Source organism: Salvia splendens, chromosome 6, assembly GCF_004379255.2.
Source record: "Salvia splendens isolate huo1 chromosome 6, SspV2, whole genome shotgun sequence".
Lineage (NCBI taxonomy): Eukaryota > Viridiplantae > Streptophyta > Magnoliopsida > Lamiales > Lamiaceae > Salvia > Salvia splendens.
The window spans coordinates 1197206-1211664 of NC_056037.1; the positions used below are offsets into that span (position 1 = coordinate 1197206).

General features: G+C 34.9%; 3 protein-coding genes across 3 annotated transcripts; 2 read left to right on the top strand and 1 right to left on the bottom strand.

The window, feature by feature from the left end:
- On the top strand, positions 1–3094 carry LOC121807799 (lysM domain-containing GPI-anchored protein 1-like). Its single transcript, XM_042208128.1, has 5 exons — positions 1–836; positions 1840–1957; positions 2028–2189; positions 2263–2294; positions 2601–3094. Exons 1-5 carry the CDS (start codon positions 182–184, stop codon positions 2882–2884), a joined length of 1251 nt encoding a protein of 416 aa, XP_042064062.1. The 5' UTR covers positions 1–181; the 3' UTR covers positions 2885–3094.
- A 778-nt stretch (positions 3095–3872) lies between these two features.
- Positions 3873–6333, top strand: LOC121807801. Its single transcript, XM_042208130.1, has 6 exons — positions 3873–4281; positions 4367–4472; positions 4827–5038; positions 5130–5157; positions 5357–5465; positions 6093–6333. Exons 1-6 carry the CDS (start codon positions 4018–4020, stop codon positions 6172–6174), a joined length of 801 nt encoding a protein of 266 aa, XP_042064064.1. The 5' UTR covers positions 3873–4017; the 3' UTR covers positions 6175–6333.
- A 136-nt stretch (positions 6334–6469) lies between these two features.
- On the bottom strand, positions 6470–9208 carry LOC121807800 (WAT1-related protein At1g44800-like). The gene is made up of 7 exons (XM_042208129.1): positions 8933–9208; positions 8778–8840; positions 8306–8422; positions 7464–7701; positions 7192–7350; positions 6910–7061; positions 6470–6829 (listed from the first exon to the last, which is right to left on the bottom strand). Exons 1-7 carry the CDS (start codon positions 9142–9144, stop codon positions 6640–6642), a joined length of 1131 nt encoding a protein of 376 aa, XP_042064063.1. The 5' UTR covers positions 9145–9208; the 3' UTR covers positions 6470–6639.
- Between the last annotated feature and the right edge of the window lie 5251 nt (positions 9209–14459).

A 14459-nucleotide genomic window follows, 5' to 3' on the forward strand; every position in this document is an offset into this window, starting at 1 on the left:
TTGGACACGATGATCGAGAAGCTGACCACTGTCTGAATTCCCACTCTCTCTCGCACACTCCCACCCCTCCTGAAACCTCTCCCCACTCTCTCTCCCACACTGTTTCAAATTTCACCTTTGTCCCCTCCATTTCCCCTCTTTTGATTCTCAATTTCTGCCCTCTCCACTCTCCCACACCAAAATGCAGCTCGCCGCCGCCGCCCTCCTCCTCTTCCTAACCTCAATCGCACCTGCCGCCGCCAAATCAACCATCGAGCCCTGCTCCAACTCCGCCTCCTGCCCGGCCCTCGTGGGGTACACCCTCTACACCGACCTCAAAGTCTCGGAAGTGGCCTCCCTCTTCTCCACCGACCCCATCTCCCTCCTCCTCGCCAACTCCATCGACATCTCCCTCCCCGACGTCGAGAACCACATCCTCCCCTCCCAGCTCTTCCTCAAAATCCCCGTCTCCTGCGCCTGCGTCGACGGCATCCGCAAATCCTCCTCCGTCACCTACAAGACCCGCCCCGCCGACACCCTCGCCTCCATCTCCGCCGCCGTCTACGCCGGCATCGTCTCCCCCGACCAGATTCGCGACGCCAACCCCAACGCCGACCTCTCCGACCCCTCCGTCATCGCCGTCGGCACCCCCCTCTCCGTCCCCCTCCCCTGCACCTGCTTCAACAACTCCGACAACAATCTCCCCGCGGTCTACATGTCCTACGTCGTCAAAGACGTCGACACGCTCTCAGGCATCGCCGCCAGATACGTCACTACCGTTAGTGATTTGATGAATGTCAATGCGCTTTCCTCCTCCGAGATTAAGGATGGCGACATTCTTGCCATTCCTCTCTCTGGTTAGTTAATTCCACCTTTTTCCTCAGTTATTTGACGGGCATTGTTTAATTAGATACAATTTCGCGAAAAGATTCGATCTTTGTGGTTTTTTCGAGCTCAATTTTGAATTTATTTGACCAAAATCCGTGTTTTGGAGCAATTTTTTTTGCTGTTACTAAAATGGGGTCAAAGTTGTGAAATTTCTTTAGCAGTTAACCCTGATTGCTAATGATGTGTTGATGACCATCTATGGAGTTTGATTAAGCTAATTGATGCTTATTTGAATGCCTAGATTAGTGATTTGTGGGAGTGGAAAGACTTAATGAGGTAATAAATGATGGAGGACCTTGGTTGGAGGCTTTGTTTTGAAAGAATATAACGTTCCTTAACTTTTCTAGACAATCTTGTTTGCTATGTGATGTTGGTTGTTCTCTATCTATGGATACTTGACTTGGGATCAACTTATTCCATTTATGGTTTAGTTGCTTGTCATTGTATTTTTCGTGTGTTTGTTAAGAACCACAGTACTGTGTGGAACTTAACTGGTGATATTTTGCAACTTCTATTTTACATCTGATCAGTATATATCCTCTGTGTATTGTGTTCCTTTCGTCTAATCTAAGATGATCAACAGTAGTACCAAAGTGTAATCCCTTAAGGTGGTTTGTGTTGTTTTTGTTCCTTGTTTGTTGTGCTTGCTCTTCTGCTCCTTGTGCAGCTGATCTTTCCCTCTCGTTTGGTTGCTTTTTTCGCCAACTTCAGCCGGCATTACGTGTTTTATAGCTTGTGTGAACTTCTCAAAGTACTCCTCCTATTTAGGCTTATCTCAATATACATTGTCTTCTTTACTGTGATACTTTTCGTATAATAGTAACAAAGTGTGATCGCTTAAGGCGGTTTTGTGCTGTTTCTGTTACTTGTTGTGCTTGCTCCGCTACTCCTTGTGCAGCTGATATACTCTGTCTATCTCATTTGGTTTCTACATCGCCTACTTTAACTGTCGTTATGCGCGTTTTTTTATAGCTTGTGCTTCGAACTTCCCAAAGTACTCCTCCGACTACGGCTTGGTTGTGCCTAACGGGAGTTATGCTATAACCTCCGGCCACTGTGTGCTGTGCAGCTGTGGACCAGGCAGTCGCAAGTGAGTGAGCTTTTCTAGCACTAAGAATAGGACCAATGTATATCTAATTTCTCACGACTGATTTCTGCAGCTTATACTGCCAACCGGCTCCGTTGGCAGTGTCTTGCTCGAGCATGCAGTGTAGATACAGCAATCTGATGATCGGAAACATTACCGCACAGCCATCAAGTGGCGGATGCAATCTCACTTCTTGCAGCTACAATGGTTTCATCAACGGAACCATTGGTTCAACGTATGTTTTTCTGCACTTGATTGTTCCTAGTAGCACGATGACTCTGAATCATCTTATTCTTTTTTATGTGCAGGCTGTCAACGTATCTCCAACCTCGATGCCCAGGTACTGTCATTGATCCTAATCCGACTTATATGTTCATCTAAATTTTGGCCTTTCACGCAACTTTAATTTAAATATTAATCGGGAAAATCAAGAGATTTGAATTTGTTCAAAATTATCCCAGACAGAAAAATTCTGGTTGCCTATGTGTAAAGCTATTGTTATGTGCAGTTTATTGTTGATGTTACTCAATCAAGCAACGTTGTTTCTTCTTGAATAGATGACATCGTTTTGGCGGTGATGTCCCGATTAATTTTTTGTTCAATTTCCATGTCGGATAATTGGTGCTTCTTTGCTCATTTATTGCAGGACCTCAACAATTTCCAACACTCATTGCTCCGCCTACATCACTCCCGGATTCATACTTTGCACCAGCACCATCACCATCAGAAGCCGGTGGCATTCCATCAACGAACCCCAGGTCCGTAGTACCCTCGACTGGCGTAGCTTTTGGACTCCCGCCAGCAGGTGGGCCAACCGGAAGTTCCTCCGGGGCCTCAAACGCTCGCTCATTGATGGATCGAGTAACGGCCTTTCCTGTTGCCCTTGTGCTAGGTCTGGTTGTCAAGTTCATACTCTCGACGCCATTATAAACTCGATCTCCTCATTCAACTCGTGGGATGGGACCTTATTTTGGTTGGTTTAGGTCTCATGGAAGTCGGACAATTGTTGTAGAGAAAATCAGCTTTGGCTGTGCCGTTCCTTATTTTCTTTAAAACTCTGCTGTTGACACTATGTAGAAGAATTGATGTGTAGCCTATTGTCCTATTTTCATTTTTTGTATTCCATCATGTTTCATTTAATCCAACAACATAATTTTTGTGGATCGAGTTCCTAATGGATAATGTTTACTACAATATTTGGTGATTAAGTACTACACCATCTATCTCTAATTTAAAGAGCTAATTTGTCATTATGTGCGTGGGTTGGTCGAGCAGTAGAGATGTTAATAATATCTGAGGTCAAACCAAAGGTGTTGGGTTCGAGTTTAAATGATGAGAAGTATTATTGTTTATTTATAAAAAAAATGATATAGTTTTTGTTTATCTGAAAAATATCAACTATATATCATATTTAGACAAAATGTATCGGGGTAAATACATAACTATAGGAGGGGGTATTACGGGATTACCCTATAGTATCGGGGTAAATACATAACTCATACAAAATGTATCACCTTTGTTTCATATTAGTACAAAACGTTTGAAGTTGACATAAATCATACAAAAAATCTCTTTCGTGTTTCAATTTAGTACATTCCGTTATATGTGTTTAAACAGCGTTAACTCTTTGTCTGTATGAAGTACAAGATGTTTCATAATTGTTTCATGTTGGTACAAATTTTTTTTTGATTGTTTCGTATTGGTACAAATTTTTTTATCATTGTTTCATGGTTTGTACGTCATATAAGTAAAAAGTTAACACCGTTTAAACACATATAACAAAATGTACTAAATTGAAACACGAAAGAAATTTTTGTATAATTTATGTCAACTTCAAACTTTTAGTACTAATACAAAACAAAAATGATACATTTTTCGTATGAATCTTGTATTTGTCTCTATAGTATCAGTATTCAATTGTCCAAATCCAAAGTAACCATCAAACATTTATCATCACCATTTTTCATAGCCAATTATACGAATTCCCTGACGCAGTCACCTTCAAATTTGGGAAAATTTCTATCCTCAGAAACCCTAATTTAGAAAATCAGGAGATAGAAGACATGGTTGGCCACGTTTCAATGGAAATGGCGAAGACGGTGATTGAGGTGGCTGACGTGGCGTGGACCGCCGTCGAGAGCTGCCACCACCATCGCCACCACGACGCTCCGAAGCAATCGCCGCCAGAATCCAAAGAAGGAGCTGATTTGGATATCGAATGCACACGAGCGGAAAACGAACGCCTTCGTCTATTGCTCGAGAAAAATCTCAATCTTCTACAGGAGATATCGAGTTCACCTACTTTGATGCATAATTGCCCGTCCGATGTATGTAATCTATATTCCTTCATTTACATAATTTGAATTGGGGAAAATCAGTGATGAGTTTGTGTGAAATTTTAATGAATTGCAGCTCAATGATCGGATTTTGGGTGCTGTTAAGTCAGATAGCTTCTTGAATGAGCTTGATTTCCTCCGTCAAAACTCAACTTGCACATTTCCTTTCGATGAACCATCAGGTTTTTCCTATTTTCTTTCTAAATTAGGGACTTATGTTTAACTTGAGGTTCTGGAGCAAGTTCGATTCCTAGCAATATAATAATGTATAGCTCATGTAACTAGTATATCTATTCCAAGTTTTGTAATGTATGCTAAATAGTTCTTCTAGTGTTTCTGGTTCAACATGATAGTATGTTTCTTGATTCTCTCTCTGTAACTGTTGAAAGTTTGTGTTCGTTTATAGATATTAGTGGCATGTATGATATATCTGCGCAAAATCTGTAGTGATATGAAGTGGAGATGCTAGTCTTGCTCTCGAAGAGTATTCATGTTTAAATTGATGCGTCTTCTTTCCCTTTTCGAAACGTAATCAGGTGCGGATTTAGATAAAGCTGAAGTATTGATAAAAATGGATCACGATGAACCAAGCTGGTGGGTGTGGGTCTCCGATGATATGGTCCATAAAAACACTGAAGAGAAGAGTGGAATCGACAATGAAAATTATGTAGTTGTAACTGAGGAGCATGTGGTGGATGGAATCTCTACCTTTTTGGCTAGATGCATATTGGCGAATCCAAAATCTGTGGTTTGTTAACCCAACGTTGTTCCACTTTTCCTTGTATGACTCTATATATTGATTAGCCTCACAATTAATGCTCTTCTTTCTGGCAATGCAGAATTTGACTCCTTCGGAGCTACAGAAAGGTAGGATCATTTTCCCGATTCTGAGAGCAATTTGATGCTCTTTACACAGTTAAGATGCAATTATACGCACAATCACACACACACACAGACAATAGTATTGTTGACCTGAAGGCTACTATAGTATCCTCGCCACCCCACCCATCAAGGCGAGCCTGTGCTACATTTGGTGCCTATCTCATTAGTATTTTATATCTTGCAGCCATGATGAAAGCGCTGAAAGGCATGAATAAATTTGAGAAAATGCTAGACATTTGGCACGCAGGGATGTTATTTTACACCCTAGCCATGTGGGGTCTTTCACTAGCGAGGTAAGCTCCGTAATTCAAAGACCAGTTTTGTGGTTAATTAAATTCATTGTGTTTTGTATCAACCTTCTGAAACTTTTTGAGATTCTGGAACATCCGAATTAGTAACTTGCACTAATGTCTAGCTCAGAGTTTGATCCTTTGAGTATTCCATGCTTTTCTAACTTCCACACAGCTTTGATTTGGCTAGTCTCGTTGCACATGAATGCTAACATACCAAAGCATGTGATTTTAATTGATGAGGATAGTGTTTCATCGTGATAATTTTCGATAATGATTCTCCATTAGGTTAGCAAACAACAGTTTAGATGTTTTTGTTCATTCATTTTATGGATGTGATTTAGTTGATCTTTTCCCACATTTCGATTGATTAATTGAAAGAGATACTTATTTTTAGATTCAAGTTGTCACTGCAAATTTACTTTGAAGAAGTATTAATATCAATCTTCTTTCATAGCAACCTCTATTTTTTTCATTCTATCATACTTAGAAGGAACCAAACTGACTGCTTAAGTAATTTGAAACGTAAAAAAAGTGTTTTCTTTCTCTCCTGGCTCGTGATCTTATTCACCTTTTCTTGAGTTGTAAAGAGAGTAAGTCGATCTTATCAATTGCAATTTCATTGTGCAGTTTATACCAAGGTCGTGCTATTCTGAGACTCGCTGCACTTGGGGTTCACCACTCGAGCAAAGCAGCTCTGAAGATCCTGTAATAATTGGACGTATGCCGATTGTAATGGTTTTACTTTCTTCAAATGTACATGGGTAAAAAATGGTTGCAAGAATTGGATTGCTCTTGTACTCTTCTTGTGTATGTTCCTATTATTTGTTCTCTTCATGTTTAACTTATGTAAATATCTACTTGCTGTTCATTATCAAATGTACATAGTGTGCACAAATTGATGAAATTTCAGACTCCGTCTCCATGATTATGCTGTCTGAAAATATGAATTTTTTTCCTTTAACAATTACTATCATTGTCATGAGAGATTAATTGCTGCAAGAAAATGACAAAATAGGAAAACATAGATAAAGGACAAAATTTGGTTTGTTGACACACAATCAAATTACATTAAGCAAAAGCAGCATGAAAAACACCATACTGAACAATTGAAATCAAGTCAACCACATCTTCAACATGAGTGATTGGACATTAATTGAACACAAATCACTCTCCATCAAGGCTCTTCATGAAGGGAATTAATCTTCATTTTGAGAGTAGTTCCATTGATGTTATTGTCTGAAGCACTCATGTCTATGACCACTGGTAACTGTTGCGATTTAATGTCCTTCGCAGCCGAGTCCTCCTTCGTTTTGCCCCACACCACGCAGTACAGCCCACTTACTATGATCACTGCTCCGACCACACTGTCGATATTCAAAGTCGATGTTAGTGTTGGACATGCGATAACTGTTCAACATAGTTAGACAGATAGATAGATAGATACCTTCCGAGATGGAGCGTCTCGGCGAGAATAATGGCTGACAAGAAAGCAGTGATGATCATGCTGAGGGGGCTAAATGATGTCACAAACACTGGACCTTTTGCCTTATTCACCACACTTTGCAAGTAGTATGCTATTCCTGAGCATACAAGTCCCTGCAAATTTAATCATATATATATATATATATATATACATGTCAATTAAATAGCAAAAGAAAAACATGATTATTGATAGTGAAAATAAAGAAAATATTACTACTCCTAAAATAGAGATGAACAAACAGACCGAATAAGTAGCAGCGAGCAGGCGAGCGTCAAAACCAATAGCCCAGGCGCTCGGCCTCCGCTCCATTATCGCCGCCACGATGCCGCCTTCCACCGTCCCCATCAGACAAATCAACGTCGTCAACGACAGCTCCGCCGGGTACTCCTTCAACGTATTATTCTGTCCAAATATATATACCAAAATTTAATGAAATCAAATTATATATCCATTTAAAACTATTTAAAAAAAATATATATATGTATAAACATCAAGAATATATATATATATATTACTTGCAAGATGAAGAAGGCGGCCCAGCCGACGATGCAGCCGAGCAGCATGATTGTGCCGGTGACCCAGTGCTGATCGGCGGCAGTGCTGGCGGCCTCGTGGTGGCCACCGTGAGAGAAGAACAAGATGTTGATGGCGGGGCCTTTGTACAGTGTGATCAGCATTGCTCCGATCACCGTCACCGTCGTTCCGATCACTTTTGCTAAGCTGTGGACTTTTTTCAGATTCACCTTTTCCAACCTGTTATATTAATTCAATTATAAATTACTATTGTTTTCTGAAAAAAATGGTTAAAACTTAATTTGATAGACTAATTTTTGCGAACGGAAATTATAAATATGTTACTATATCGCAATATGTATACATGAGATGGTTCATTTCAGAACTTTTATCTAAATTAGAACACAAACTATATCGGTTTCCAAAATATACATCAATATGCATCATTATACATATTAGTTTCATGATATTATTTTCATTTCATAAAATTTTCATTTAAAAAAATTCTCACTAGAATTGGAATCGCCCCTATGTATATATTGTAAATTTTAATCATTTATTGTATAATGTCAAATCTTGCCTAACTTCTTAAAACAATACACCACGAGGATAATTAAGAGTTCTATCATAAAAAGAGTTTTGAACTTTTAAGTCATTCGCACGTGCAAAGCCTTTTTTGTTGAAAAGATGATAATTTATGTTAGATTGCATTATTTATGTCGCACCGATTTAATTTTGGAGAGAGAGAGAGACGACACTTGAGCCATAACTTTTTTTCTAGTTGCTTATTCTACCTGGAATAAAATAAAACATTAAAGGCGAATATATATTAAATTGAATATACCTGAAAACAACAGCCATAATGAAGGTGACGGCGGGGAGAATATTGACGGTCGCCGCCGCGAACGTTGCCGACGTGTACTGGATTCCGACGCCGTACAAGTTTTGGTCCAAAACTGGCCTATATTTATTTTTTAATTGTCAGAAATTAATCCAAATGTCATATATATCATATATGTATCCATCAGTCAAATATATGAATGCATCATTAACACGAGCAATTTCATAGATTGCATTTCTACACATTTAAGAAAAAAGAAAATAATCTCATTTTACGTAGCATGCAGTAAAATTAATGATATATATTGTATAGGCTGTTGGAAATATTCTTTTTATGCACTTACTTATATATTATATCAAATCCTAGAGTTATTCAAAATTAAGAAAAAAAATGTAGAGAGAAAGATTAGTGTAACAATTAACTTAAAAAGCAAGCAAAAAGTGAAATGGTTTATTAGTATGTTTAAGGGCATTACTCCAAGAAACCAAGCAGCATTATCTTGAAGAATATTGATTTCGTCATCTTGGGCCTTATTTTCCTGCACATAAATAAATAATAGTACTAATTAAACACAAAATCGATATATACGACCAAATAAATAATGTATTCACACATAAATCAAAATCTTACTTCTCAAAATAGTATGCAAAAGGAGCAAAAAACACGGTTGCAACTGCGTGACGATAAACAACGAAAACCCAATGACTAAAACCTCTCTTGAAAGAGAGCAAGAGAACAATATGCATTCCTGCATACCCAAATTGAAGTGAAATCATAGCCAAATATGGCTTCATTTTGTTGAAAGTTTCACCAAGAACACACCCCATTTTTTGCTCAGCCATCTCTCTCTCTCTCTCTCTCTCGACTCTTGTTCTCACTATAGAAAGAACTCATGCATTGATGCACAAAAATGGGAGACTCCCTTTTTATACACACAAAAAGATAGGATAAAAGGGAGGAAGCTTTGCATTATTTGAATATGTGTACACCACCTTTGCATGGTGGCACTCACTTTCCTTTTCTTTCTTTTTTAAATTATTATTCACCTTTTAGATTCTTATCACGTATTGAGTAGAAGTGAATTTAAGCCCGTTACGGTACGATAACCCATCATCAGTGACGGATACAGGAAAGTGGGTTTGTAAAATGAAATCACACACCAAAAAGAGAAGGGTTGAGATGGAGGCATAAATGACATTTGGTCGGTGATAGTACTAAGTAATAGAGATTTCTCAGAAACCCTAGGTTCTTAAGAACAAAATTTATTATCAAAATCATAAATTGGCTTGAAAACAGTTTTCTAACCCATAACCCTAACAAGTAAAGCAAATTACGGAAATTAAAATAAAATCAGGAAAATGGTAAAATGACGTTTTGTTTTCGCCTCCCAAATGATCTCCGATTTCCAAAAATGGGGTGTCGATTTAATTCATCAGCCCGTTTCACAAGTCTCGAGTGAATTTCAAGTCATTCCGAGACTATGACTTTTCCAGTCTCGAGCGAATTTTCCTATATATAACTATTTCATTAGGTTACTATCAACATCTATAATATTTTATTGTAGACGTATCAATTTTATAACAGAAATTACTCCGACGCTCAAGTCAGCACAATTACAATCAAGAAGGCCCTAATTAGGTGCTCTATTAATGATGAAAAATTGACCAACACCCATACAACCAACTACTAGAAATGAATTAACATTGGAAAGTGATTATGAAGAAATAATATCTTGATGACTAATACCAACAAGTTACCAACTGTTATACTAGTTCTATTGTTAGACATATTAACAACATTAGATCTAAGTATTAGGAGTATAAACAAACACTATTTAAGTTAAGTTTCATTTCTAGAATATCTTTAAACTTAAGTGCAATATTTGATAAATGAAAGCAATTGATAATCAATAATAATAAATTTTGTAAGAAATTTTTGGACCATAAAATGTTGTTAGGGTTTGGGTAGTGGATGGAAATGTATAACTGATGATATGGTTTCCTTTTGTGGATGACGAGTGGACACTTTTTCTTGAAAATGGCTTATTAAATTATTATCTTTTTCGAATTTTTCCATCACAATTCTTTCTTAATTATACATGATCAGAAGACTCTAGTATCATCAATTTTTTAAACTTGTAACAAAAATTACGTTGATATTTTTTTTAATATCATGTTTGTGTAGATACTAGTACAATATATATGTGTGCGAAACTATATGTATGTACAGAAACTAATAAATTTCTAGTACTACTAATTAGTGAATTAAGATTAATATAAAGCTCGTTTATGTAGAAAGAGAGTAATGGATATACTATCATAAATTCTATCACATCTTTTAGATGTATTCGGATAAGTGTGTCAATGGTACACCCAATAAAGCAACAACCAATTTCAATATATATTACTCCATATGGATAGTGATGATATAAATGTTCCCAATATATATTTTCGATAATTTCTGATTTTTCCTACAATTTTTTTACTATCTGAATATATTCATTTTAGTTTTTCTATCCACAACTAATGCATGTCACATTTTTACATAAATATTTTAATTTTTTTGTTTCCTATCGTATTCTATCAATTTTGCATTAGTACTATTATAGTGGGCGGAAGGGCATATACTATTGTAGTAATATTACATATCGTTTTCTGCAAAAAGATTGTGAAGAAGTACGTGGCCGATACATTTTCAATAATTGATAATAGAAAAGATGATAAAAATTATGAGATGGAATACATGTTGAGTTTTCCAATGAATCGGTCGATAGGGAATTATCCCCTTTAAGCCTTACGTTGCGTGAGGAAACCTACTTGAACTATTTGGGAATACTTTTTATAATATAGAATATATACAAATATACAAAAAAATAAATATTATGGTCCACTGAAATACCAGTATTAATCACAATTAGATCATGTTGATTACTTAGATATTTTTTATTTCGTCACAAATCAATATTTCGTGTTGGAAAGATTAGATAGTAGGTTATTTTGTGAAAAATGTTAAATTAAACTTGAAGACATTTGGTATAAAACGAAAATTGAGGACAATTTTTAAATATGCTGAAGCATTCAAATATTTCGCAAAGTATTCAAAAAATCTTATTGTATGCCGTCTATTTCGACTACATTTATTATTCTAATTATGAGAATTTATATTATCTTTTTTATGTATCGATATTCTTGATAATTAATTGTTGAGAATAAATAAAATGCATTTTCTTTTGCACATACGTGTACGTACTCTAATTAAAGATTCTTTAATACATAATGTGGAAAAGAATATACATGGGACCAATGAAAGCTAGCTTGATTAATTAGCTACAAATAGTTAGCACATTTAAATATTGAGATATTGTTGATAAAACTTTAATTGGAGTTCATGTAGCAGTAATAAACTATTAGTAGCTCTTTATTTTATCTTTATTAGATGTCCTATTTACACGTAATATTCAGAAAAAAAAATATGTGGCAGAATAAGAGAAAAAAGGGGACAGTTCTTTTTATAAGAATGAAATAAAATTGGAAATAGTAGGCTACAAAAGTTGGGAGACAAAGGCAAATGAAAGAAAACTTTGGTGCTTTCTTGGTAAGATTCCAATATTGTTGAATTGTGTGGAAGGCACAAATTGAAAGCCTTTGATATCGGCACTGATCATATACGTAGCTATTATTGATACAATCATATAATTAAAGATATTAGATTGAATATTTGATTATGGTTTCTTGTTTAGTCATTTTGTCTTTGTATCTTGCTTGTTATGTGAATTTGCTATTTGTTTTGTGTGATTCGTTTGAGTGAGTGTGTATTCTCCTTTAATTACATTGACAAACATATACTTCTTTTATCTCATATTACTTGAGTCACTTCATTTTACACTCATTTTTAAAAAAATAATGAATAAATAGTTAAAGTAGTGAGAGAGTAAAATAAGAAAGAGAGCACTCTCTCTCTTCTGTACATTACTTTCTTGCCACTTTAAATATTTATTATCATTTTCTCGGAATGAGTGCGAAAAAGATTGACTCATCAAGTAACGTGAGATGGAAGGAGTATTACAAATATAATTTATATATAATGAAAGAAACTTTTGTTTGACTTATATTTGAAATTTTAAAACTATAGTAACCTAACATACATTTTGAATAAGTTAAGACTATTCACATGCAATAATTGACAAATCAATAAAGTAGAATACAACAAAATCGTTTCAAAAGTCTCTTTAGAGAGAGTTTTGGTTAGTTAGGCAATTAACCTCTTTTAATTTGTTTCACTTATTGTGATATACTGATATTTTCTCTTAAGAGACGTAGGTCAACAATTTCATCAGATTAGCAAATACTTTTAATGTGATTAAAAGCTAGGTCAAAAAGGTAGAGAAATATACAAATTTAACAAAAGTTTTTACCATTTATAATACTATATTTAAATCAAGACCTCTTTTATTTTTGGATAGACTATGCTCAGTATAAATATGTAGTCCGCATTTTAGGTTGTATATCTGTTCCACATTTTATTATCAAGGTAGATGGAACTTGTAATTGTGTCGATCGACCTTATTAGTATTTGACATTTTATTATCTCTAATATACTTCTTCAATGCTAGTTTGTCATAGTTAGCTTGGACATTTTGCATTATATCGAAATAAAGGAACTTGTATTTTGTGAATTAGTTAACTGGAGAGAATAAAATAGAAGAAAAAATAAAATAAATAAATAAAAAGATAATACAATAAAATGAATTATTAGTTAATTTTTGTCAATGAGAAAAAAAATACTCCTCATTTACACTGAGACATTCGAAAAACTATACATCTACTATTTTGTTGTGGGATAGTTGGAGTATCATATATATTTACACACATATTGTGCTGACAATGCCACTGATTTTTGTCTCAATTATAGACACTACTGGAAATTTCCTTTAGCATTTCGAGATCAAAAAGTCTCTAGATTTAATCGATTAAAATTCAAAGATTTATCTATTTTTGTCGTCAAAATTTACACAATTTTATATCTTATGTCTCACATTTTTTTCCCAATAGTATCCACTGTTCTATTGCAATTCTGTATTACATATTGCACACAATTCATTTTTAGTGTATAAATTTCAGATTCAATATAATGTTCTATATGAACAACATCAAATGTGACATGTATAATAAATTTCACCAACAAAACACAATCTCAAAGATAAAAAAATATAGTAGTATATATTTTAGGTTTGAGTGTATAATAAATAAGAGAAGTTAATCAAGAAGCCCATAATAAAATTGATGAGGCGAATCGTTAGTGTATAATTTATAATGATGGTATTAATTATTAGAGTATAACTTGAAAAGCAATTGGTCAAACCATTATCACAACAAGATAAGATCACCAACCCTACTTGTTTAGTGCTTTACAATTAACCAACATGTTTGTTCTATGTGCAAAACACTCATAAGCCATTCATATAATTTAATGCTTCAACAGCCATTCATATAATTTAATGCTTCAACAAAATAATATCTCAAAAGTATGCTTTTTATCAAGATCCATTATTTTAATTAGTAGTACTTATTTTTAAAATTATATGTCCTTGTTGTATAGTGATTCTTAAGAGAGAAGTTAAATGACTACCATAGTCTGGACTGTACTAGGGCTATATTTTTTGTATGCACTGTGAAGAATAAAATCAATTTATTTTAAAGAAATTACACAACACAAACACATTTACACGCACAATGAGTTCATGTATTTTTCAAATGAAGGCATGCAAATGCAATGGAGGTGTCGACAGTGGAAAATAAATAGAAGAGAGTATTTGTCTTTACATATATATGATCAAACTAAATTTGAAGCTCGTTCAAAAATTAAATAATATGATGATATTTCTACTACCGGGAAGTTCTATATGTTGAAGAACATAATTAGTGAAATTTTGACCTATTAATAATATCTCTAGACACCAATTAGGCGAGAAAGTGGAGTATTTTTTATTTTTCTTATACATTTGAATCTATGATCATGATCTAAAATTAGAACAACAATACAGATATTAGAAGAGATATAATGATCAAATAATTTTATAACATTATATGACGATAAATCTAACAATACAGATATTTTCATATCATTATATGACGATAAATCTAACAAATAATTTTAA